Source organism: Gavialis gangeticus, unplaced genomic scaffold (assembly GCF_001723915.1).
Source record: "Gavialis gangeticus isolate Ggan-Ray unplaced genomic scaffold, GavGan_comp1, whole genome shotgun sequence".
Classification (NCBI taxonomy): domain Eukaryota; kingdom Metazoa; phylum Chordata; order Crocodylia; family Gavialidae; genus Gavialis; species Gavialis gangeticus.
Window position 1 is genome coordinate 85,111,837 of NW_017729034.1, and position 25,654 is coordinate 85,137,490.

At 44.9% G+C, this 25,654-nt stretch overlaps 1 protein-coding gene across 1 annotated transcript in view; it reads right to left on the reverse strand.

Annotated features, from left to right (window-relative positions):
- GRM1 (glutamate metabotropic receptor 1) overlaps window positions 1-25,654 on the reverse strand; it is a 427,931-nt gene that overhangs the window by 147,999 nt on the left and 254,278 nt on the right. Inside the window, exon 4 of the mRNA XM_019527617.1 lies at window positions 3,385-3,620. Within this exon, the coding sequence (XP_019383162.1) occupies window positions 3,385-3,620 (236 nt within the window). The remainder of the gene's footprint in view (window positions 1-3,384; window positions 3,621-25,654) is intronic.

Consider the following 25,654-nt stretch of genomic DNA (forward strand, 5'->3'; position numbering starts at 1 on the left):
AGATTAGAACTGGTCTGATAAATGCTGAGCTGGGTGTGTGAAAGTGGGTGTGGGGGCTGTGGGAGGGTGTGGGGGATATGGTGGAAGGTGGGGTGTGTGGGAGGTGTGTGTGTGTGTACAGGGTGTGTGTATGGGGGCAGTGACTCCTCAGAGCCCCCAGAATATGCGAGTCCCCAGAGCCACATGTGGTGGCAGCAAGTAGGTCCTGCCCCACCCCACCCCACCCCGTAGCAGGCGGCTGTCATGCTCCCACCTGAGTCCCTGGCAGCACATGGTGGCAACGTGCAGAGTCAGCCCCTTGCAGCCCCATAGCATGTGGCTCCCATGCTTTCATATGAGTCCCCAGCTACACATGGCAGCAACATGCAGAGCCAACCTGATCCAGCCCCATGTGCATGACTCCCCATGCTCCTAGCCCCTTTTCTCCCAACAAGAGTCCTTTGTCCCAGTCCCATGGGGCCCTTAGTTGCATTTCCAGGCTTGCAGGGGGGAGAGGCTGGAAACAGCCTCAGGGTGGCCAGGCAAAAGTCTCTGCCAGGCAGAAGCTTCTTGTCTCTAGTGCCCGTGGCTTGGGGCTGGAGAGAGGTCAGGTCAGGCTGGGGTGGGGACTGGGTGCTTAGCAACTAGAGCCACACTTTCCACATGGAGGTGCCAGCTTTCAGACAGGCAGCTGATGGCCAGGGCCCATGATAACTCTTTTGGCTTACAGATGAGCACTGCAGGACAGATGAAACTGCTTGGCCAGATAGATCCAGCATTTTGCTCACCCATGAGCTACGCCAGGGGTTTTCAACCTATTTTGGTCAGTGTACCCCTGGCAGCTGGTAGAGAAGAGGGGAATACCCCAGTGGCTGATCGACAAGGGGAGGTGGGGGAGCAGCAAAAGTAGAAGTGCCGGAGGTGCACAGTGCTGGCGAAAACAAAAGCAGCGGTGGTGCAAAGTGCTGCCAGCCCTGCTCCTGACCTCTCTATGCCACTGCCAGGTACCCCCTGGGACCTTCCCAAGTACCCCCAGGGGTATATGTATTCCTGGTTGACAGTCCCTGAGCTAGGCTGTTCTCAGTCGTGGCAGATGTCAGAACAAGGAGCAATGGTCTCAAGTCGCAGCAAAGGAAGTTTAGGTGAGATATCAGGAAGAACTTTCTCTCTAGAAGGGTAGTAAAGCACTGGAACAGGTTACCCAGATTGGTTCTGGAGTTTTTTACGACCTGGCTAGACAAAGCCTTGGCTGGGACAATATAGTGGGGGATAGTCCAGTTTTGAGCAGAGTGTTGTACTAGATGACTACCTGAGGTCCCCTCCAACTCTAAATCTTTATGATTCTTTGATTTTCTGACAAGCAGCGATAGCGGGGGAAGGGGGTAGGACACTTGACACCCTGCCCCACTCTCTGCTGCCCCCCACACCTGCCTCTCTGTTGCTACTTTCCCTGGTGCAGTGATGTGGAGGATGAGTTTAAGACAGCCATCCAAAAATTAGATTCTAGACATGTAAAATTAAAGCAAGTTATAAATTTCCCATGTCTGAATTAATGATTTGGGTGTCATCTTAAATTCAAAGTAATCTTGAATTCAGGTAAAAACAGTATTTGTATCGTTAAAAAATTTTCAACTTATATGCATAGAAATTAATTTGAATCAATAAATGAGAAACCGCTGAGAGTTTGAAATTCATTTCCATAGTTGACAGAAATACATAGAGTAAAATGTTATCTTTGGAAAAGCCTTCATTTTACATTGTTTTCTCTACATGTGGTTTGTTCTAAAATGGATGATTTAGCAGTATCATACAAAAACAACAGTTGCTACAATAAGTAAAAGAAACCTAAAGTAGTACTCTAGGATTTTTAAACTGTAGTATTTATCATGATTTTGAAATTTAATTAAAATAATAGCATTTTTAATAAACGGAGATTACAAATTACCTGCATTTAGAACAACTGATGAGCTTCTAAAAAACTTATTTTTTATATTACAGAGGATGAAACGCATCCCTGTCATTGGGCCAGTCATAGCACTGCAAAGTTTTGTACCATACACTAGAAAAAAACTCTTTAGGAAAAAGCCACAAATCATATTATTCCCAGAAATTATCATGAAATATTTCTGATCAGAAAACCAATCTGCTTATTGTCGATTTCTTCATGCCTTCCATTTTTTTAATAAAAAAGATTAATACAAAAATTACTATTTGCAGATATTTTGCCTAGCTCCTGTCATGCCAAAGAATGTCTGAGTGTCCACACATATACTCCGATGGCTTTGTCAATTATGGGACAGATAAGTCTGCTTCTGGGGTACCTACTTTCTGTCTGAGGGTCATGTAATGGAACAGAAACAAAATATGAATACCTCATGGCGTAAAAAATGGTGGGGGGGGGGTTACATTTCAGCTTTAAGGCCCTTCCTTAGGTTTCCAGCAGTTACCATGATATTGTCTTGATAACATCAAGACAGTTGGTTAAAACCAGTTTTTTTTTTCCTTTAAACAGAAATGCAGTTCCCCTCACCCCCTTTCTTTTGGTCAGAATGTTATTATGACAAAAAATAAGGTCCCCCCCCACCCAACCCTGCCTTCTTAAAGATAATTTATCAGCCAGGCTGGGCATTTCACTGATTCCACTCACTTTGACCAACTCTGTTTTGTTTCTTACTTATCTTTACATTGGGGCAAGAATGTGTAGGAATGGGACAGCCATGGAATGAGTTACAGAGCTGTTATGTCTAGGTCAGCAATTCAAATCCAGATCAGGTCTGGCCCTTGTAAATCTAAGGATATGGACATATTAACAATTTACTGTAGGATGTAAAGAGGTGGACTTTTACTGAACAGCAAGTGCTTATGGTCATTTACCCTATGTCAGTGGAAGCTAAATCATGGCAATTTACCCCCTACATTGAAGTCTAAGTTGCTGTGCTTTAGCTTCTGCTTACCATAGATAAGACTGTACACATTGATAGTTACCATGGGGCAGCTGATGTATGTTAAAGCCTCACCCCTTTGTATTCCACAGTAAATTGTTCATATGCCTATACTCTAAAAGACAAAGATTAGTAGGTGGCCCACGTGAAATGATTAAGTAGTGAGTAGATTTTCATATGACAGACTCATTCATTTACAGTATTAACTGCATTCCTTGTTGGCAGATCAGCAGAGAGACTAGAAACTGGCTTCTTTACAACAGGACAGAGATACATTGACAGGAGAATAGGAGACAGCTTGGAGAGAGCACGAGAGACACTCATCTTTGAATGAGGATTTGAGTCTCAGAGGATTGAATCTGGCAATTTTCACTAGCACTAAATTCCTTGCAAGGAACCAAGGGAGAGAAAGTTTTATCAAACCACAGATATTCAAACAGGGAAAAAGCATTTAATTCTTTACCAGTGCAGTTCTTTTGAAAGTTGGGGTTCTCTAGAGGATGCCCGGGAATGCGACACTGGAATCTGTGTTGCCAGAATTCAGGAAACCAGGGATTTCGGGTATTGGTGTCCAGACGTAACTTCAGGTAATAGTCATCAAATGACAAGACTTCTGGAGACTGTAGTTTGATAGTGATACCCCCATTTGCTTCAGGCTCATACCCTTCGATAACTTCATCTCTGTCTGCCCAGCCATCACTGAAAAAAGGAAAGAAAAAGTGTTATACAGAGACAGCAATTGAGGATGAAAGAGGATGTAGACAAAACTAAGCTGGTATGCTTGAAAAGAGATGGTCATGGAGAAAAATAAAAACCACTCCAATTCTAAAATTCAGGTATAGAGGGAAAACGAAGTGGAAGAGTGAAAATAAGTATTATGTCTAACAAAGTCTTACAGGTGCAGGGCCAGACAAAGGAACCATTTTCTCATTTGGAATGAAAAAGATTATCTTCCCCCTGATTTCTTTGCTTCACTTGAAAAAACTCCAGGTACACTTTCAGTTAGAGAGACTACATCTTTGTGACTGAAAGAATTCTGGATTGCATATTGTGTTGTGCAAATGTCTAAATTCAAGGAATTAATAATGATTAAAAGAAAGCCCTGAGACTTTACTGCTATTGGGCTGTGATCTCAGCATGCATGGCTCTTGAAGCAAGCAGAATAATTCAAATCAAATAAGAATCAAGAAATGCATCACGGGGGAGAGCTAGCTGAATAATTCAAATCAAGCATGAACTGAAAAACATAGCATGGTGGTGGGAAAGAGGTTGAGGAGGAAAAATACATAAGAAAATTTAATCTGCTGAAAACTAAGCTACGCATTGTTCTTGCTCCAACCGGGAAACCACAAAAACATGTTATTTCTTAAAAATTTGTATATTTATTTATATATGCATTAATTTATGTATGTTATAGCACTAATACAAAATGGCATTGCTAAAGTAAGGAGAATTCCCAAACCCTGGAAAAAAAATCTTTTTCTTGGCAATATTATTTGATGAATGGTCAATGTAATGATTCTGAAGGAGGCCTCTTGGGTTTTACATCTGATGCTTAGGTTAATTCACTAACTTCTACGTTCATTGATCTTGCTAAATTCTCAGGTTCTGTTTTGACTTCCCTAAGAGCAACAGTACACACGTTCCATCCCAAGGGTTACATTATGCCTTTAGGCATTGCCCTGAGCAAACAATGATGCATTCGCTATGCCAGCCCAGGACATGCCTCAGAGATACACCTTTAAGACAGGATTCCCTTCTCGCTGAAGTCCTATATGACCAGCAGACTTCGACACTCTCATCTCCATTCAGCTGTGTGGACTGAAGTTCTGAGGACGGGAGGAAACCTAGGCTGCTTCTGTTAACACCTCTCTGTGGTCATGGGTTCATGCAGAGGCATAACAGGATGTACAGTGTACCATTAATCTGTTTGGGATGTACAGTGCAACAGTGTACCATTACTTTTTGTATCCTGACCCAGGGTCTGTGTAGTCCACGGAGGCATAACTAGGAGAATGAAGCATTTACAATCTGTATCATTCAAGTTGCAATCTGCCCCGCAAAAGCTGCACTATTTACCATATTTACCCAAATTTAAGACTACCCTAAATTTAAGAGGACCCCGCAATAATTAGATTCTATATGTAGAAAATGTATACATTTGTTATAATTGTCCATGTACAGAATCTAAGTATTGGTGAGATATCTTAAATTTGTCACCCCCTCACCCGCACTGTTATACCAGGGAAAGCAGTAGCAAAGGGGCAAGTTGGGGGGCACACAATGGAGGGAGCAATGGGGTAAGCAGTGGGGGGCAGGTGGAGGTTGGGGGCCAAGCAGCTTGTCCCCTGCTATCAGTTCACCCCACCACTTGCCCCCTGCTGCTTGCCCCCTTATACGTGCCTGTAGCAGGGCACTAAGGGGCCTGCTACTGACAACAGTATTACGAGCTCAGCTGCCAATCACCAGGGCAGCACAGGTGCAGGTTGCCGGGGCAACCAGTCTGGTCAGCTGACCAGAAGGGGGCAGGGCCTGGCCTTTTATAAACAGCCAGGCTGAGGCCAGAAGGGCAGTTCCCCTCTGGCAGCCAAGGAGGGTGGAGTTCAGCAGGAGTAAGCTGGGCAGGCCAGCAAGAAGCCCTGGAGCGAGAGGGGGCAGCAGGGAGCCCTGGAGTGAAACACCGGAGGACCGGGTGAGGCTATAAGGGGTTGCAGGAGGCCTCATAGGAGCTCCATGGTAGTGTGGGTTCTCCTGCGCCGTAGAGGACGCAGCTTGGTTTGGGGGTGCATTGGCCCAGCTGCGGAGTTAGGGGGCAGTGAAGAGCCCCAACTAAAGGGGGGGCAGCAGGGAGCCCCGGGGTGAGAGACCGAAGGACCAGGTGAGGCTGTAGGGGTTGGAGGAGGCCTCAGGGGAGCTCCCCAGTGGGGGGGGGGGTTCCTGGTGCTGGAGAGGGTGCTGCATTTTTGGGGTGTCCCAACCCCGGCCCTAGTGTGGGCAGCTTTGGGAGGAGCCCAGTGTGGGCGGATGCAAGAAGCCCCAGTAGGGCAGAGGACCCAGAAAGGGGGTCTGGGGGCCAGGGAAGGCCGAGGCTGCCTGAGCCCCAATTGTGGGAAGCCCCGGTGGGGCATAGGACCCGGAAAGGTGTCCTGAGGGCCAGGTAAGGCCAAGGCTGCCTGAGCCCTATTGAGTGCGAGACTGGCCCCAGTGCGGGCGTGAGTGCGAGACCGGCCCCAGTGCGGGCAGGGGATCACGTAGGGCCCAGAGGTTCGGGTGCGCTGTGTCACCGAAGGCAGGGCCCAGATTAGGACATCTTAAGGCACCATGCCAGGGAGGGATAGAAAGGCAGCTTCCCTTCAATATTACCAGCAAAGACATGGCAGGCGAGATATTGAGGGTGCATTAAATCCTGATCTGGCACGGTCGGTAGGGGGCGCTAGGGGAGTTCACGGCACTCCAGGCCCCATCCTGCCACAGTGCCCCTCCACCACATCTACCTCTCAATACCTTAGGCCTCCTGCCTCCCTTCTCTTGTGTCCCCCCTTGCAGCCTCTGCCCCCAACAGACTCAGACCCCCTGGTCCCCCTTCTCCTCCTCTTTTCCCCCATTCTTCCCTTGCTGCAACCATCTGCTCTTCCTACCCTCCTCGCCACTTACCTCTGCTCTGGTGTTGACAGACTCTTCTGCCCTCCAGCCTGGAGCATAAAGCACAGCCTGAGCCTGGCCTGATAGCAATGGTGGGGGAGGAAAATGAGGAAGGGGGCAGGGGAGGTGGGGGAGTGAGGCAGGCACCAGCTGCACTTGCAGCTGCATCCCCAGTCATTGGTTGCACCAGAAGCCACAGCAGTCACCTGCCCCTCCTGCTGCCTCATATTCCATTCAAAGGCAAGGGGCTCTTTTCCCTCTTCATGTTAATTGAGGGGTGGGGGTGGGGAAGGGATGATGGGGGTGGGATTTGTCCTGGAATCGAGTAAATACATTATTTCTTTTAAGTAGGCAAAAACAATCAAAGGGTCGCTCTGCCAGCATAATTACTTAAATCTTAATTGCACAATTACTCCATTATGTGTCAGCATGTTTGTAGTTTTCAGCAAACTGTACAATCATTACTGAGTCAAAATAGCTTTATTAAATCAGGTCATGTTTTACAAGTCTCTGTGGAGAGTGGGAAGAGTCCTTAGAGTTGGGATTGCTACCAGCTACTGTTAGAAAGATTTATTTCCTCTCCCCCTATATTTTGGATTTGGCAAACTGCCAATTTCTTGCAGAAGGCAGAGGACAGCATTTGTGCAAACTCTGGAAAAAATGTGTCAATATTCTTTGAGTTACTGTTGAAGGAAAAGCTACCTGGTTGGGAATGCTGGCTCTGGTTTTGTGTTTCTTCCTCTGGAAGAAACCAGGCACTGGGCCCTTAGTTCAGCAAGAGATTATTTCCTCAGGTTAATTCTACCTGAAAATTCATGTGACATTTGACAGTCTGAAAATATATACCCCTTGGGCAGTGCTGAAAACAAGATTGGGCTGCAAATTAGGTTATTAGCAGTTTATATATAATTGGGGATCATCCAAAGCTGCTAGTGCCCTCTATTGAGGCATTTTGGGGTCCAATCCAGTTCCCAGCACTTTCCATGCTAGAAAAGGAATCCCTCAGTCTTCTATTACAAGGCTTGGCATCATTTTAGCACTACATGCTTCTAGAAGACATGCATCTCACTGCCAAGAGTTTCTGTAGCACATGGATTACAAACAGCAATAGGATCAGGTTTGAACCAGGGTGCCTGGGATTCTGCAAGATTAGTTCAGCTCAGACCCTCCATATTGCCTATGCTTCCACGTCTGCAAGACAACATGGAGACAGCAAGTGACAGGATGTGGGAGTTATGTTGGGTGATAGATGGGGAATATATAATTGATGGTGAAGAGTGGCCTAACCTGGAAAGAAGGGGAAAGGGAGGAAGAGAATGAGACTGAGTCTGCAGGCAGAGCTGGGTGGTGATTCTGAGCTTGGCTGGATCTGTTGAGTGTAGCAGGGGTTTTGAATAGGCTGGATGAATCATGAAGAATTGTGATTTCAGGACCATGGTGGGCTTTCTTTAAGATGTGGTGAAGCACAGGGATAGTTTTGGGGCTAAAGCAGGAGGAAGTTAAGAGCCTTGCAGTGTCAGGTAGGAGAGGATCACTGAGCAAAAGAGGTTTAGGATGGGAGAGACTCTGCTAGGGAAGGAAAGAGTTAGTCTGGAAGGGCTGTGTCAGAGGGAGGATGTGAATGGAAGACACTAGGAGTACATATAAGAGAAAGTTGGAAGGGGGAGATATAGAAAAGATGAAGACAAGAAAAAAAGTAGTAAAGCAATAATGATGGGCTAGATGCTGCTTTTTTCCATCCTGCTCTTTGCTATTAAGTGTCTTAGATCTTCATTTTAAAAGAGAAAGTGTAGAGAAAGAAAGAGCTTTGTTAAAAGCCTGTCTCATGTCCCCTGTCATCCCTCCACATCTGCACTAATGTTCTAGTATCCCCTTTTTAAAATCTAGGCAGCCTGCAAGAGGAAAGGAAGTGACCAGGAAGGGGAGGACTATGACATTATAATTCCAGAGTCAAATCTTAAAAAAAGAGTCTAACAATGATTCTTGGTCACATATATCCACAGATATCATGGCCACCAAGTACTCATGTGTGTACCACAAGAACTCAAACTTATGTCCTTACTGGCATCAAGCACACATCTCATATTATCGATCTTTTTAGTACAGTAGTGTCAGGGGATCAACCAAGATCAGGATATCATCTTGTTGGACACTATGCAAAAAGAAAGCTCTGAATGAATAGATAGCATAGGGCAAGCAGAGTGACTGACAGCATCAAAAATTGACATCACCACCATTTAAGACAATTTATTAGCTAACCCCTGAGAAATATAAGGAAAGGAAAAACACAAAGCCTGTGAGACAATTGCAAATGGATCAACACTGGGGCATGTGTAATTGCATCTGGATACGGGCAACCACACAAATACAAGACAGCCCAGATCCTACAACTGGCTTTGGCTCTGCATAAAGACCTACCTATACATGGATCTGACTGCAGAATAGAGGCCAAGAGATTAGAGACGGACGGAAATTAAAAGGAGTCTTGAAATTTCCTATTAGGTTGGTGAGTCATTAGCTAAAATAAGATGCATCATGAATGTTGAGGAATAAACTATCATTTAGGCAGTAGTGAGTTCTCTTTCCAGGAAAAAAATATTAAAGCTGAGATCTTCCAAATAGTTTAAGGGAGTTATGGGCCCAGCTTCTTTTGAACTTCTCAGCCAAAATGATTTTTTTAATGAAAAATTAGGTTCACAAGGGGCTTAACTGCATCTGGTACTAGATGAATAGATGAAGAATGTTTCAGAGGATAATGGTAAACATTTTAGCCATTTCTGAGAAGAAAATACGAAAAAATGTCACAAAATCAGAGCTCACTTTACAGCATGCATATCAATGATGCAATCAGATTCCTCACTAATTTAAATATGAACATCTGGAAAAATGAAGTGTCATCTAAAAGGCATCCCAGACTATTCTGCTACCCCAGGAATTGAGCAATTTCCGTCTAAAAATATATTCCATATTTATTCCTGCTGTGCAGCAAACAGAGTTACAGACTGAATGTTATTGGCTCATCCATGCTGTGTGTTTTTTAGTGTGAATTGCAAGAAATGCCACTTGAAATAGTGGCACTGTTTACAGATGTCCCAAGGTGGCAGCATATCCACTACCTGTATTGCCTACTATGGTAACTATCTGATCATGTTTAGTGTACAACATTCTTGTCTTTAAAAGAAGCTGGTACCTTGTGCAACAGTTAATCTCTTGCTGTATGAGGGCGTTTAGAGTGTGAAGGCAGAGAAGCAGCTAGGAGGGGACATGTGTGTGGGTGTACAACCAGCAGCAGCTCTGTTCACTGTCAGAAGAGAGACAACCAACTGTTTCCATTGCTCTTCCACGTTGTTCACCACAATCAAATTGGTCACCAATTTTCAGAAAGATGCTCTTTGCCTCAGTACCAGTTTTGTGGCTGACCCTGCCATTGCCAGATTCAAAGGCAGGGGTTACAGTCGTAAACAACAATCAGGCAGAATGGAAACATCTCTCAAAATTACCTGTCTCTAGTTCAGAGTTGTTAGTATCCACTGGGGAAAGGGAAATGGAAGCTTTCTTCTCTATTAAGATTTATTATCTTGCTGGTGTGTTACATTGCTGACTTGAACACTCTAAATACCAACATCTAATTCTCTGTGCAGTTTTTCAAACTCAGAATTTTACATGCTGCATATATTCTTGTGCCTGAAATATCAGGAGAAATTTAATGGATTTCCAATTTCCTCTTTTCTTCCAAAACATGAACATACTGTCAGCTGCTCTTCATGAGGGCTGATGAGACAGCCAGCAATCAAGTGTTCTATTTTCATCCTCTTCAGGACTTTAACTCTTGAGCTGTGCACTAGCAGCCCTGTGTATCCATCAGAGCATTAATATCCGAGATGCTTTTTCTAAGCAAAAAGAAAAAGGAAACATGATACCAATTATTAGAAATACTTAGAAACTACTTGCAGTTTTTATAGGGAAGGATTAATATCTCCACAACTAAATCTTTCACATATTGAGAAAATGATACCCGCCCATCATTTCTGCAGCCTTACTGGAGCAGGTGGATCCTTGTGGCAACGCAGAGCTCTACTGATTTCAAGAACTGGGGTCCTAGACGGGTGCTGATTCATATTCATCTCATGCTTTCTGGACTTCATCGTTGGCAGTTTTGTCAAAGAGTTTTGGATTAGCAAATTAACTGTATATTCATATTACTGTTCAGGGCTGGCATTAATGTCAATTTAATTTTTATCCTTTCCTTGCCACTGTTAAAAAAGAGATGCTACATGCCAGAACTCATTATAAAATAGTAATACTACAAAACTTTATACATGCTAGATTAATCTATCTTGCTTTTATGTTGATTTCCTAGCAAAAATGCTGAGAATAAGGGTTTGGGGACTCACGTTCTTATAAATCCACATAAATAAACCATTTATTCTCCTCCTCTGCTGAGTATGGGTGATTCCAACAACTTGGGAATGGTGGCCCCAGTCTTCTGTGACGTGCAGTGCGGGTTGATTGGTACAGAGTTCTGCAGAAGTCAGCAGGTCTGTAGGTGGGTAGCCACCCACCTACAGACCTGCTGACTTTAGCAGGACATTGGCTCTTGTAGGCCAGCCCTGCTGGTTCTTGTAGGCTGGCTTTGCTCCCTGAAGAGCCCCCCAGCCAATCCTCCAAAAAAAAAAAAAAAAAAAAAAAAAAACCACAGTCTTTGCCCCAAAAACAAAACCCTTTGACCATATTCTGGGCAGTAGGAGGGGGGCCTTCAACTCTGGCCCCAGCACAGTAGTTTGTCCCCTTTCTGGTAGCAAGTTCTTTGAGTTAGTTTCCTGCCTGCAAACTGCTCCTTCACCCAGTGTGCCTCGCTCTACTGTATCCTTTGGGGTTTTAAACTTCTAGTGGGACAGTCGCTCATTATCTAAATGCCCACAGCTAGGCTTCTTCAATAGGTCTGCCTTCTCCCCCTTAAAGGGCCAAACCGCCCTGTTATACGGTTCTGTGGGCATGTCTACATGAGACACTTACTGCACAGTAGCCTAGTAACACTGCACAGTAGCGTGGTGGTCAAAAACAGTGCTAATACGCTACCACGGAGTATTATTAGGCTACTGTTACACTAAAAGCATCACAAAAACACCATGCACTGGTGTTATTGCACAGTAACTGTAGCTCCTGAGAATTTAGTTAACACTTCATTAAGCAAGTAGTAAACTCAATGCGCAGTAATTATGGTGCATTAATGAATGTGTAGATGTGCCTGGTGTGAACAGAAGGTTCAGAGCCTGAGTCCTTGCTTTTTTTCCTCCATTCTGCACAGATTACTTGAAAAAGTACTTTTCCTCCACCCCCACAAAACATGTTTCTGGACACCCTTTTCAGTGCTGAATTATAGAAATGCCAGCTGGCCTGCTGTTATGTTTAATTTCTAATAGATTTAAATATGGGGACAACACCAACCAAAATGTCCAACATTTAATCATTTTTCTTTCCACTTTAGTTTGCTTATTTGTTTTTAAAGAGAAAAGATTTTTATCTGGGAATATTTTGAAATTTGAACTGGAAAGCACACTTGCATGAACACATCCTGATGGAAGGCTATCAACCCTTAGCAATATACATGCGTTTCAAAGTATTACAGGCATTTTAAGTAAAAAAAGACTGAATCTTAAACTGTTTGGAGTTGTGCTTGGGTAAGTGCCTGGCCTTCTGGATAGCTGATCAAGCTAACAGGCCTGGAACATATGTCCATATATATTTTATTAAAAATGGCTCTCTCATGGACTGCTGGTACATATTCAGCTACTTGCATATTGGCATAGTATAACAATCTTAGACCAGTCCCTTTCTGCAAGTGGAAATGTTATTTTAACAGCCTCTTTTTTGGTATGTTAGCAGACTTTATGGAATTCAAATCCCAGTTTAGAGCCAAACAAACAAATGTAAATGGATCAAATAGTCTTATTTCACAAGCAGTTTCACTGAAGTTAGGGTAGTCTGCTACTTCTCAACATGAGTGGCAGCATCTGCCAGTAAGAAATTTGGAGACAGCAAAAGCAAAACTGCTTGGCAGATTGAGTTATCCTTTCTTGGAAATATTTTAAAGAACTTTCATGTTGCTCAAGCTACTATATTTTAAGGACAAAAACCATTATCTTATCTTCAGGCATGAAAGGCATTATTGGCAAGGGAAATTCATTCTACCAAAAGGTATTTTACATTTTTGTGGTACATACACCACACAGAAAATTATACAAGCAGAATGAAGAGATTGTCAAGAATTTGGCATCAGGAACTGACAAATTGGCTTTTCTTTCTTTTATGGCTGTCTTAAGGGCCTAATCCCAGTAGCATAACTGAGACGGGCTGGAGAGACAGCTGAGGCAACATTTCAGCCACCACCTTCCTGGGAGAGCCCAAAAGCAGCTGTTACTGCAGCAGCCACTGATCGCACCATTACAATTGGTACTGCAGGAGCTGATGCTGCTTCAGGCACTGTGCAGGTGCCCTGCACATGGAGCTGAACTGCTATGTCTCTGTCAAATCCAAAGGTCGCTGAAGTCAAACAAAAGACTCCCTCTATTAAAGTCAATAACCTTTAGCTCAAATCCAAAAATACAGTCCGGTAAGGCATCCTTCTTCATGCATTCAATCAACAGGCTAGATTATTGAGATTACTCATGTACTTGGAAAACCAGAGGTAGAACAATGCTTATTTCAGCCTCAAGAACATTAGGCTGAATGTTACCATGCTATAAGAATGAGGAAGTTGGTAAATTATCATTTAACTAATAAAATCTCCTAAATTTCTCTTGTAGTTTTAAATCAGATACAGAAGACTTCACTTCTTTTCCTTAAGTCAGCTGCATACAGCAATATTAAGTATCTACTCTAGTGGATCCTTTTGGATGAGCAGCACAATTTGTAAAGGATCCAAATGTGATAGACAAATGATAGATCATTTTCTTTCAAATCATTGTTGTGTTTTTTGTATAAACTTCCAGTTTCTGCACTCTTTATTTTTAAAATGTAGATTATAACCTCATGGACCACAATGGATTGTCTATTTTGTAAATATGTGTTTAGAAAGAGTTTAATTACCATATGCAGTGCATACATTTGCATGTGATTTGCATACTGCAATTTAACTGTCTATCACACCAATGTGTTCTTGGGGAGTCTTTATGGTAAAGATTCTTGACACTGTTGTCAACTACAGCGTTTTGTAAATGTGACTGATGCCTTCATGCAATAAGATGTTTACCATTCTCAAGGGCATATGTCCATGCATATATTGAAAATCAGCTGCTGCACATATATTCTCAAGGGCAATTGCTGATTTTCAAAAGTAAATACAAGATTGCCATCCCAGACTGACAGGATGATTAAGTTCCTAATCTGCATGCTAGAAACTCATTAAAAAGAAGCTGCTTTCTTCTGAAAACCAAAGCGTGTGCATGCAAGAGGAAGAGAGGATCCATTTTCAAACATGGATGATCAAATGGGAGCACAACTGTGATCAACTTGCAGGCATAAATAAGACTTTCCTATGTATTTATCTGCACATAGGAAAGGGATGTGCAAGGGGAACACCAGCCCCAGCCACCAACTTAGGAGGGACACCAGAATTGCTCCTACCCTACCCCTACAGAGCCCGAGCTCTGGCAGCAAGAACAGCAGTACAACCTTACTCCTGCAGAAGCAGCCAGGTGCATGGATGCTTTCCTCTAAGAGCAACAGCTGGGGTCATGCTGAGGTCTGGCTTTAAGAACAACAGCTGGGGCAGGCAGGCCATGCTACACCTGTGGTGGCAGCAAGAGCTGCAAACTGTTTCTGAGTTCCTGGGAGGTAAGATCCCTGTGCCTCCTACCCACCCACCAATGGCCTTGGCACCCAGGCCTCTCCTGCACTTTCCCTGCCTGCAAATCCCCTCACCTCCATCCCAGATCTCCCATAGGGTTTGCCCAGGGATAAACCCCTCAAACTCTCCAAGCATAGACCTAGTACTCTTATACAGAGGATACACTAGATTAAATCCTAGGTGAGGAAGCCCATCAGAAACATATTAGAGCTGCTCTGTGCCCTGGGTGGTAAATGTGCCCAGGGCTGCCAGCACAACAACAAAACCAGCCACCTGCTGTCGTAGAGGCTGTTTTTGTGCTCTTCTTCTTCCCAGTTGCCTCCCCTCAGTTGTGTTACTGCCCATTGATAAGTATGTAAAACTTAAGACCTACTGGTATCTTGGTCCTATGTAATCTGCAGGGGAATAAGAGGAGAATATAAGAGAAATGGTCTATTTTTGGCTCCCAGGGGTTTCAATAAAAATGTGTCTTAAATCACTTTTCTCCCTATCTGCATCCACTCCCCAGTCCTTGCTCCACGTAGGAGGGGGAGGGACGAGGAGGAGGAGAATGAGAAGGGTATTGATTTAGAGAGGCAGCCCCCAGGGACACCATCCCATGACAGCCACAGCCAGGCAGGGTGCATACTGCTGACTCCAGCAGCAGCCTCAGCACATGAACAGAGTGCACACAGGTGATTCCAGTAGCCTCAGTGGCCAGGAAGGGTGCACTGAACTGGTTCCAGTGGCAGCATGACCCAGGGTGGGGTAAGACCCTGTAGTTCAGAGGTTCCTTAACTTTTTCTTATTGCGTACTCCCTTACAGATTTACCAGCTGCCTGCATACCCCTAACAGCATACGTTTTATATTGTAAACCCTTAAAATCCAGTTATTAGTCTAATGAAAATTAAATCTACCATTGCACAATTTCTCCCATGTACTCCCCATATATATAAGGAAGTGCTCCCCAGAAATGTCTTGCATACCCCCAGGGGTAGGTATACCATAGTTTGGGAACCCCTTCTCTAGTGCTTAGTACCCCCTCTTTGCACATCCCCTCCCCCCACTTCTTGGCTCAGGGTTCACAAGTCATTACTTCCATACTTTCTTGCCCCCCACTGGGCTCACGGTCGCTTAGGAAGTAGCTTTTAGAGGTTTCCTAATGTTGGCAACTCCAAGCAAACCCCAAATGCTCATTTAGGTTGCCTATACATGAACCAGGAGGCTGCTCTGATGCCCGAGACAGGTGGGCGACATGCCCAGAGGCAGGTGGAAAACTAGCTCTGTGGCTAGTCAGGGACCTCCACTTTGCCATAATCAACTTTTGTGATTCTTCAAATAGGAGTCACCCAAGAAGAGAGTTCAACACCCCACCATTTACAAGCTAAGATTTAACATTTTCTGGAACTGATACTGACAGTGTATTTTAGAATTTTCCTTCTTCAAGACAGAAAAGGCAGCTTTTGATCATAGATATTACTGTTGTTGTTGTTGTTTAGATCCTTCCCTATCCAAAGCAGCTTACAATATCTAAATAGGACATCTTAAATCTTGCATTTATTTTCTGATACTAGTTTTTTGTCTTAACATTTCTACATGCCCAAGCATACAAGGATCTTGGCAACGTCTTTGTGTGTCCATGTTTGAAAACTGAGCCTGAACAATGCAGCAGTTACTAACCGCTTTATCAGCCACTTAAATGTAAGCCTTTTAGGGTTGAAATATACCAGCCATTTAACAACCCATGGTAATTTCAGGCATGGAATTAAGCACATTTTGTCCATTTCAAACTATAAAGTAGTATTACTGACTTCAATATTTCCATTAAAATAAATTGGAAGATGCAAGGTACTCGTATGTAATGGAAGCTATAAATGAAGCTCAGAGCTAAGGGTGTTATAAATCAAGACTAAATATGTATTGAGAAAATAGAGAATCGCATGTGAATGCAAATTGTCTGTTTAAACATTGTCTACTGACTGTGAACATCCAAATACTTAAACTGAACATTAAATTCACAAATTATTATATTTAACTCAATATTTACCAGAAGCTAATTTTAAAATGTATATTCAGGTTTCAGTTTCAGAATTCACATTATTTTGGTTGGTTATATAAGTCAAGATACTGACTAAAGAGAAGTAATACCGTGAGATTTTTGTAACCCATTAATATAGCATTGCATTTTAGCTGCAATGAACCATTTGTGAACAGTTTACAGGCCCACAATTATTTGCTGAAGAAACTAGTGAATAATTTGAATAGTGACTTAATCTGACAACTAAGCAATCTGTTCACAGACAGTGAACATGAAAAAAGACAAAATTTATTGAATAATTATTTGTTTTGAATAATTCACTCATTCTTTCATGTCATGATGTTCCATCTAACCCAAAGCAACTGTTGCTAGACATTTTAAAAGAAACACAGACTATGTAATATTGATTCCCTTTCTTCTTACATTTTTTTACTTTTTATAAAGTGCCTCTCCCATGTCTTTACATATTTGTTTGAATAGTTAAATCATACAGAGGTATAGATTAAACTAAGCCAAATGGCTTGCCTATCTGAAGCAAACAATGCTCAATGATCTCAACACCCAACCATCCTCCATCTGTCTTCTCTCATTCCCAACATAGGTCTGACAAGAAATGATGAGCCTTAAAATATGCTCTACTCATCAAATTGACCTGGCAAAGCAAACAGAGGAGAAAAACAGCAAGTTTAGTGATGTAGATCTCTCTTCAAGAGCATCCTGCCAGCAACCTTTTCTATTTTGGTCCTGAAGATTGTCACAATTATAAATATAGCAAGAGAACCAGTTACTCTTTTGCTATTGGCCTCACCTCCTACTTTTACCTCTGGCATACTATTTGGGGCTGTCAAGCATAAGGCCTGCAAGCCAGAGCTAACCCCTAAAGTCACATCATTCACCCTGTGGGACTCCTGAAGGAGCTGGAAATTTGGGGGTGAGATAAGCGAGGTATTGGAGGGGAGGCCTGCCGTTTGTTTTGGCAGCAGTGGGCCAAGCAATGGCTGTGTCAACCCCTGAGCTGACACAGTGGTTCAGGCACCCATAGCAGTTAATGTTGCCATACTTGTCCACTGCCAGAAGTGGGTTCAGATTCTGTCTGTGAAGAGCCCCACTGTCCCTGGGGAAGGAGGGATGGGAATGGGGGGAGGTAGTTGAGTTCAACACCCCTGCTCTAGGGGTTTTTTGATGTTTCTGGCTTAGTGCCTTGCAGTTATGTGTTACTGTTTAGAGATGTGGTTTGGGGAAATCCTTAGATACACAGTTGTCTGGGAACCAGTGCTGGCCCACAGCTTTTTTTGAGGCCCCCTGCAAGATATAATTTTGGGGCCCCCTGATGCAAAGAAGCCCGTGTTGGCATTGGTGGCAGGGGGGGAGGGGTGGTGAGCAGCCAAAGGTGAAGTCGGTGGTGGCAGGGGGGAGGGGGGCATGGAGAGTGGCGGAACACAGGGGGCTCCTTGGCTGCAGGGCCCCCTGCAGCCGCAGATTTTGCAGGATAAGATAGGATGGACCTTCTGGGAACCCATGGGATTGGAGATGATACTCCAGCAAGCACCTTCCAGTCTTATGTTCTTATGAGAGGAGAAGTCAGCTAGCAAACCCTAAGTAGTCCTTAAATTCTGCCTATGAATTAACTGGAAGCCATTCACTCTTCTTGAATTACATCCAGTTCAATGCACTGTCTTGATTAAGTGGTCCTTATTGAGGGCTATGTTTTGAGCCCTTGATTCACACTGGATGCTGCTACTCCTTCCCCCTTGTCCCGTGACCTACTAGCCAGAGAGGTGTTTGGGTAATCGATCACTAAAGGGTTCCTAATCTGGCTACACTGTGCATTAGCGCAAGTTTCAGAGTGGTCATACAGCAATTCCCATAACAGTCTCATCTTGAGATGACAGACATGGATAATCAAACTGAGAAATGTTTATGAATGAACTTGCACATGATAACAAGACATCTGGAAGATCTTCTTCATATCTTGAATAACATGCTTAGAACTGTTCTTTTATAAGACAATAAATATGCCAACCTAAAGAACTGAAGCAGTTAGAACAACTACAGATTTTATTGTGAAATATGAAGAAGACTTTTTGACCAATAATGTCACAGAAGAGTAGCAAAAAGATATGTTATCATTTCATGGATATGTATAGAAATTGCAAAGAAAAAAAAGTAGGGATTTAGAAACAAAGCCTGAGGCTGTCAAATAGATCGGCTCTCAGTTGCCTGGCCCATGCTGAAAGCCACAGGAAGAAAACCATCCTGTATACTTTCTGTGGGTTTTATTAAGATGACTGAGCAAACAAACACAAAACTAAACTAACCTGCCACAGACTAAACTGCTAAAATTTCATCAAAACTAATTAGGAATAGAATGAATGAATCAAGATCACAATTAAGAGTGAATCAACAGAATAACAAATTCAAATTATCAGATTAATATAGAATTAAATCCTGAGGCTGATGCATGGAAGACTACTATTTGTTAATTCTGCACTGAGTGTTTTCATTTAAGACCCCAACTAATATCCCAGTTAGAACTCGTACATCAACCTAGCTGGTGAAGGACATGAATGTCCATTCTGGTCTGAGACCCTCTTACCAAGGGAAGTCAGCATAGGCAATTAAATCATCTTGGCTAGTCCTGAAGAAGTACAGAGACCAAAGTGGGTTTCCACAAAGCTCACCCTTTAATATTTCTTCCTTCAAGTTCACTGCTGTTGCCACTTTCTTTCTTTTTTCACCCCTTTATGCAAAAATAGCAGAAAATGTAAAAAAACTTTAACACAGAGATGGTTACTAAATCACATATAATAGCAGCTTTTGATTAACACCATTTTTGAACCATGGAGGTACTCACTATTATAGATGACAGACTTGGGGGTTTGCGATTAACTTATAGGGAGGTACTTATTATGCCACTTTCCTATAGATAGGGTGACCATATGCCCCGGTTTGGCTGGGACAGTCCAGGATTCTGTAGGCTGGTCCCAGCCAGTTGGTCAAAAGTCCCAGCTGGAGTTCAGTGGGGAGGCAAAATGGCATGGTGTGCCAGGCAGACAGACACTCCTGCCACTGTGCAGGAACAAGGTTGATGGACATACGGGCACCCTAAGATGTCACATTTGAGGTCCCTACATTCCCTGCCTGCCCACATGCCTGGCACACCATGCTGTTCCACCTCCCTGCTGGACTCCAGCATGTGACTTTTGACCAACCAGCCAGGACCAGCCTATGGAATCCATGACTGTCCCAGCCAAACCAGGATGCATGATCATGCTACCTATAGACACATACGCTGCACATATTCATACCCTGATGCAGCAACATGGAGCCCATCACATAAATCAAGAACAAAATACGAAAGATAACTTTTTGTACTTCAGTTCTAAGAATCTTTCTCTCATGTGACTGCTGTTGTAAGGAAGTGTGATAGTTTGGCTGGTTTTTGACATCAGTAGGATCTCTCAGATAGCACAAGATTGGCTAGCCTGGCACTGCCAATAACCAGGACTTCTTTTTCCTTTCTCTGGCTCCCCAGGGAATCAAGGGGCCCTTTACTTCAGATGTTGGTGCTGGCCTGAGTGAGAGTGAGAGAATGTTTCCTGTGCATGATCTTGTCCTTTAAAGGGATCATTTCCTACTTACATCCACCTGGGGTCATTTTCATAGGGTCTTGTTATATGTTGTACTTTGAGGTGTTCAGATGTTGATCGGTGTTAGTGCTAGCTTGAGTTAGGAGCAGTCACACCTTAAGGATAAAAACTTGATCTGCTTCTCCTCCCTCCCTGCTTTACACAACTGTGACTTCCACTGGAGGGCTGGGAAGTAGGGGTCTAATTAGGAAGTACAGCTGTAAATTGCCACTATTGTCCAGGGCTGTCCAGGGCTGGTGAGCCAGGATAGGCTTCTATCCCTGTTGTAGGTGTGGGTGTGGGAAAGGTGGGTTGTGTGGAAGTGGGGGGCAGGCAGAAACATTAAGCTACGAGGTGAAGAATTAAAGGGATGGGGTGGGTAATGAAATGGGAGGTAGAAAGGACATGGGGTTAGAGTGAAGAGTGGTGAAATGAATGAAGTCAGCCACTGAAGGATACAATAAAAAGAAGTAAAAAAGAAAGAATTTAAAAAGAAATAAAGAGGAAGTAAAAAGAAAGTCTCATGTTTTAATAAATTGGGATTTGGGTTTTGGTTGTCTGGGGGTGCTAGTCATGCTTCCCAGGGTGGCTGGGAGGTAGGAGTGGTGAGGGGAGGTGCTTTTTGGGGAGCTACTGCCCCTGCCCTAGGAATTAAGCCTCAGTTCATGTGGACCTGATCTGGCCCCCTACCTTATTCCCACCATCCCTCCTAAACCCCATTTCTAGATCCATCTATTCCCTGCAACCTGGCTAGCTGCCATGTGCTCTGCAAGCTGTTTGCATGGGGTCGCACCCCTGGGGATAGCAAGACCACACCCCCAGAGGCAAGAGGTGCCATAACTGCCACCCGGGTAGTAGAGCTCAGGGGGTGGAAATCTTGTCCACAAGGAGCAGGAGGAAGAGGGAGCCACACATTAATGGAACATGAGCTGGGAAACATGGCCCAGAGGTAAACCGGCCCTGGAGTGGTGAAGTTTAAATTTCTTAAAGTGTGCCTAAAACTAGCTTCAGGTGTTAATGCATGGGGTTAAGAGTTCTAGGAACTGCCTAAAATTAATGTGTAACAAAGCCCATAGTTTCAGGGCCCATTAGGGAGTGCAGGCTGGATATATGGAATGTGGACCAGTCTCTTCATGGTGGGCAGCTTTCACTCATAATGGAATGAATATTCTAGCCATGAATGACTGTCTACTTGCAAAATCTGCTGTTCTAATTCAGCTGCAAATATTTTTCAAAACTACAAAAAGCAGGGCCCACCCTGGGATTACTGCAAACACCTTCCATCTAGCTTTGTACACAGGGCCAAAGCTTAGCATCTTTGAAAGTAATTAGCCTATAACAGATACTGTGATTAGGAACTACAGGCAAATCTGTGGGAAACCAGTGCCTTTTAACCTAGAGAGACAAAGCTGATTTTATAGTTCTTTCAGAATACATTCTATTTACTGTGAAGCAATTCAAGTTTTCCCAACCCAATTCAAACACAGGCCTATATCCCTCACACCATTTTGCATGATCATATGGGGTGATTGCTCCATCCAGCCTTCAGGAGTCAGTTAAATTATCTTCTGCTAATGCCAGCTCAGTAGTTTAGAAAAAAAGCAGCTTATACCATAGGGCCTGACTATGCCTGGCTCTTTGGAGCTGTATGGAGAGAGAGGACATGAGGGAGGAATACTTTTATTTCCAACTGCAAGGCATATTTCATTTATGTTGAGCATTACCACCACATACAGCCTCCTCTACTGGGAAGAGGAATGGAGCAAAAATCCACATCTGAAAAATAATAATTCTGTTTCTGTGCATCTCCAGGAAACACTGAAGTGTGATGGTGTCACAGTGCACTTGGGTGCCCTGCGCCTAAAGGTGGAAATGGCAGGAGAGACCCCTAGTGGTGAGGAGGGGGAGGCTCAACTGCCAGTCACCAGGGCAGCACAGGTGCTGGTTGTCAGGGAAACCAAGGGGGTCAGCTGACAGGAAGAGGCAGGGCTTGGCCCCTTCTTAAGTCCAAGCATAAGGCCAGGAGGGCAGTTCCCCTCTGGCAGCCTGAGCAACAGGAGCTCTGCTGCAGAGCAGAGCAGCCTGACCACTTGAGCGTCTACATGTTGATACGGGGTGGAGAGAACCCTGATAGGGAGATTGGAAGGAAAGCCAGGGTGGTGCAGAAGTTATGTTACAGCCAGGAGGTTTATTTTGTGTTATAGCCAGTTGGCTCATGGCTTTGTGTTTTCTGTTTTGTTATTGTTACACTGGAGGACCGGGTGAGGCTGTAGGGGTGCGAGGAGGCCTCACGGGAGCTCCCCAGGAGTCTGGGGGGGAGTTCCTTAGTGCCCTGTTCGGGCACAGCAAGCAGTGCTAGAGAAGGCACAGCAGTTTGGCACCGGAGAGGGCACAGCAGTGTTAGGAGGCGCATTGGCCCCAGTCCAGAAGCACCAGAGCGAGAGGGGGCAGCAGTGAGAAGCCCCAGAACTAGAAGGGGTCTGGGGCCAGGTGAGGCTGAGGCCGCCTGAGCCCCGATTGCTGGGAAGCGCAAGTAAAGGCCCAGCGTGGGGAGCACGAACATAGGCCCGAGTGTGGGCGGAGAGGGAGGCACAGGCCCCGGTTGGGGTGAGAGCACGGGGAGCGTGAGCTAGGCCGCAGAGCGGGCGATGCGAGGGCGGGGAGCGCGAGCTAGGCCACAGAGCGGGCGACGCGAGGGCGGGGAGCGTGAGCTAGGCCGCAGAGCGGGCGACGCGAGCGCGGGGAGCGCGAGCTAGGCCGCAGAGCGGGCGACGGGAGGACTTACTGGTAGCCCCTAAGGCTAGAGTGCACCGAGGCAACTGGACAGATCATTAGCTAAGTTACATCAAGGCACCGTGTCAGAGCAGATAGGAAAGGCAGCCTCCCTTAAACATTTTTAAACATCAAAGAGGTGGTGGGCGAGATTGGTGAGGGTGCATTTTGACACCAGCTAGACATGGTAGCCAGGGGGTGCTAGGGGAGTTCACAGCACCCCTAGGGCGTCCTGTCACAGATGGATTTGGTAAAAGAACCTGACTAAAATAAAATTCCTGTTCCCCTGCTCATGAGCATAAGGGGCAAAGGGAGAAGGGAAGGAGGAGGCACCATGACTATTTTCTCATGAGCTTACTAGTAAAGCCAGCTAAATGCACGGGGGAATACACTGCACATCCTTCATGATGGCATGTAGCAGCATGTGCACATTTTGTATGCCCTTGGCAGTATCCTTTTGTGGTTGGAAAGCTAGCTAAGCTTTAATGAACTTGTACTTTATCCCAATACAAATCCCACTAAAATCAAAGGAAGAATTGCTATTAATTCAGCAGGAGGTGGATCTGACCTGAGGACTGTTGTTCTTTTTCACCCTTTGCTTTTAGAAGGGCTTTAGAATGTTGTGAGAAGCAGGCCAAAGAAATCTCTGAAGTTTGTATGGGAGAAAGGAAAGGTTACATTACCTAACAAACTGCATAGGGCAGACCAGTCCTCCCTAATATTAAAAAAAGACATGTTAAGTACTCTCAACTTATCGATATTTAAATATAAGGAAGGGCCAGTTTGTCTTATAAAGCGCTCAATTTTATATTTAGTCTTTCTTCTCTCCTATATAAACATTAAAGAAAAAGGAAAAACTGGAGAGTCTGGATGTAAAAGTCCCCCAGATGCTATGTTAGAGAAAGGGATTTTATAACATCATGAGGCTAGAAGAGTCAAGTGTTGTCTAGGGAAATCCAATGCATGGAGTTGCTCTTTATAGGCAGTATTTGAGATACAAAGCACTTATAGCTGACACTAATCAGATACAGCTAGTTTTATTTCAAACCATCCTTGACAGATTTGAATAAAAAAACATTATTGGCAAGTTTGTTCAAACCATCGGTCCTCAATCTGTGCTCTACTTGTAGTTAGTGGAGAATTTACTGGTATCTACAAAGGATTAAATTTTGTTCTGGAGACAGAAAAGGCTACAATACGTACTAGTATGTAATCTGCTTTAAAGGGCAGACTAACCCTCTCTAATGTTAAAAAAAGCCAAGTTAAGTGCTCTCAACGTAACAATATTTATAAATAGTAGGAAGACCAGTTTGTTCTATAATGCATTAAATAATGCATTAAGAGCATGTCTATACAAGACACTTAACTGCAGAGTAGTGCAGTTTACTGCACAGTAGGGGCATGCATCTACATGTGTGCATGCTTACTGATCAGTAAAAATGCTTAATCATAATTAAATTGGCTACCTCCAAATGCCGGTAGCAAATGTTCACGTGATTAGTTACTGCACAGTAATGAATGTATGGACATGATCTGGGATCAAGTTTACTCCCAGGTCAGCCCTGCCACTAGCGGGGCAGCCTGAGGCTAGCCCCAGGGCTCTGGGCTGGGAGCCTCTCCTGTCCCATGGTTGGGCTGCCTCTATGGCAGCCCCTGCCTCAGGCCTTTAAAATCCTGCAGACACTCAGAGTCCTGGGGCATACCAGCAGGGAGCCTGAGGACACTCCAGGCCCCTGTGTCCCCTTGGACAGGCCACAGGCCTGCTGCCCTAGCCTGCTTGCACCCCAGTGCCACTGCTTGTTACCGCAGTGCCCTGCATCTGCTATATCTGTGCTGTTCAGGTCTGCAGGCTGCTGCAGGCTCCAGCCAGGCCTGCCAGCCACCAGGCCCAGCTGCAGGCAGCTTCTGGTTGCCAGGACCAGCTCCACCTACCCACAATCCACCCCCAGCAGCCTGCCCTGAGCTTGCAAGTGCTGCAGGGAATTCCTTCTGCCATGTGGCTGGTAGTCCCATGCCAGGCCCCTGTGATAGACCCTGCAGGCAGTTGTCTAGGCCCAGCAGCAGAAGGACAGTCACATGAGGGCCCAGATAGTCAGTGTTAGACCCAAGATAGCATCCTCCTTGTCTGTAACTATACCCATGCTCATGCCTACCAACTGGTCAATGGAGGAGACCGGTGAACTTGTGGTGCTGTGGGGCAAGGTGCAGGTGCAGCGCAAGTTCAAGCGGAGTGGGCGCTCCAACCCTCACATCTATGAGGTGCTGTCAGCCAGATGCAGTAGCACAGGCACAACTGGTTGGCATGGCAGTGCTACATAAAGGTCAAGGCCTTGCGGGCACAGTGGGTTTCCATCACTGACCCAATCATTGGTCAGGCAGTGCCTGTAAATCCATGTCCTTTATGCAGCAACTGATGGACATCCTCATATCCCAGGACCAAGGCTGCAGCTAGGCTGTTTATAGCATCATGGGTAGCCTGCCCAAGCCCATTCCTGTGCCCCCGCCTGGCACCCCTGGTGACACATCACTGGAGGTGGATCCTTTGGGTGTCCAGCAGCCTGTCCCACCAAGGTCCTCAGCTGCACCCTCCACCAGCAGCTTGGGGAACCTGGGTCAGCACCTGCCCTGACAGCTCCACAGCACCAGCCGCAGCCCCATCCATGAGGCTTGGCTGGCAATGACACTGCCAGCCACTAGAAGTGCCAGCTCCTCCCTCAGAGAGTCCCAAGCTGGGTACTTGCACATCACACCCTGCCACTGAGGACATAGTCCAGAGCTGCATGCTTTTGACGACAGCCATGACTATGCAGAGCCCCCAGACAC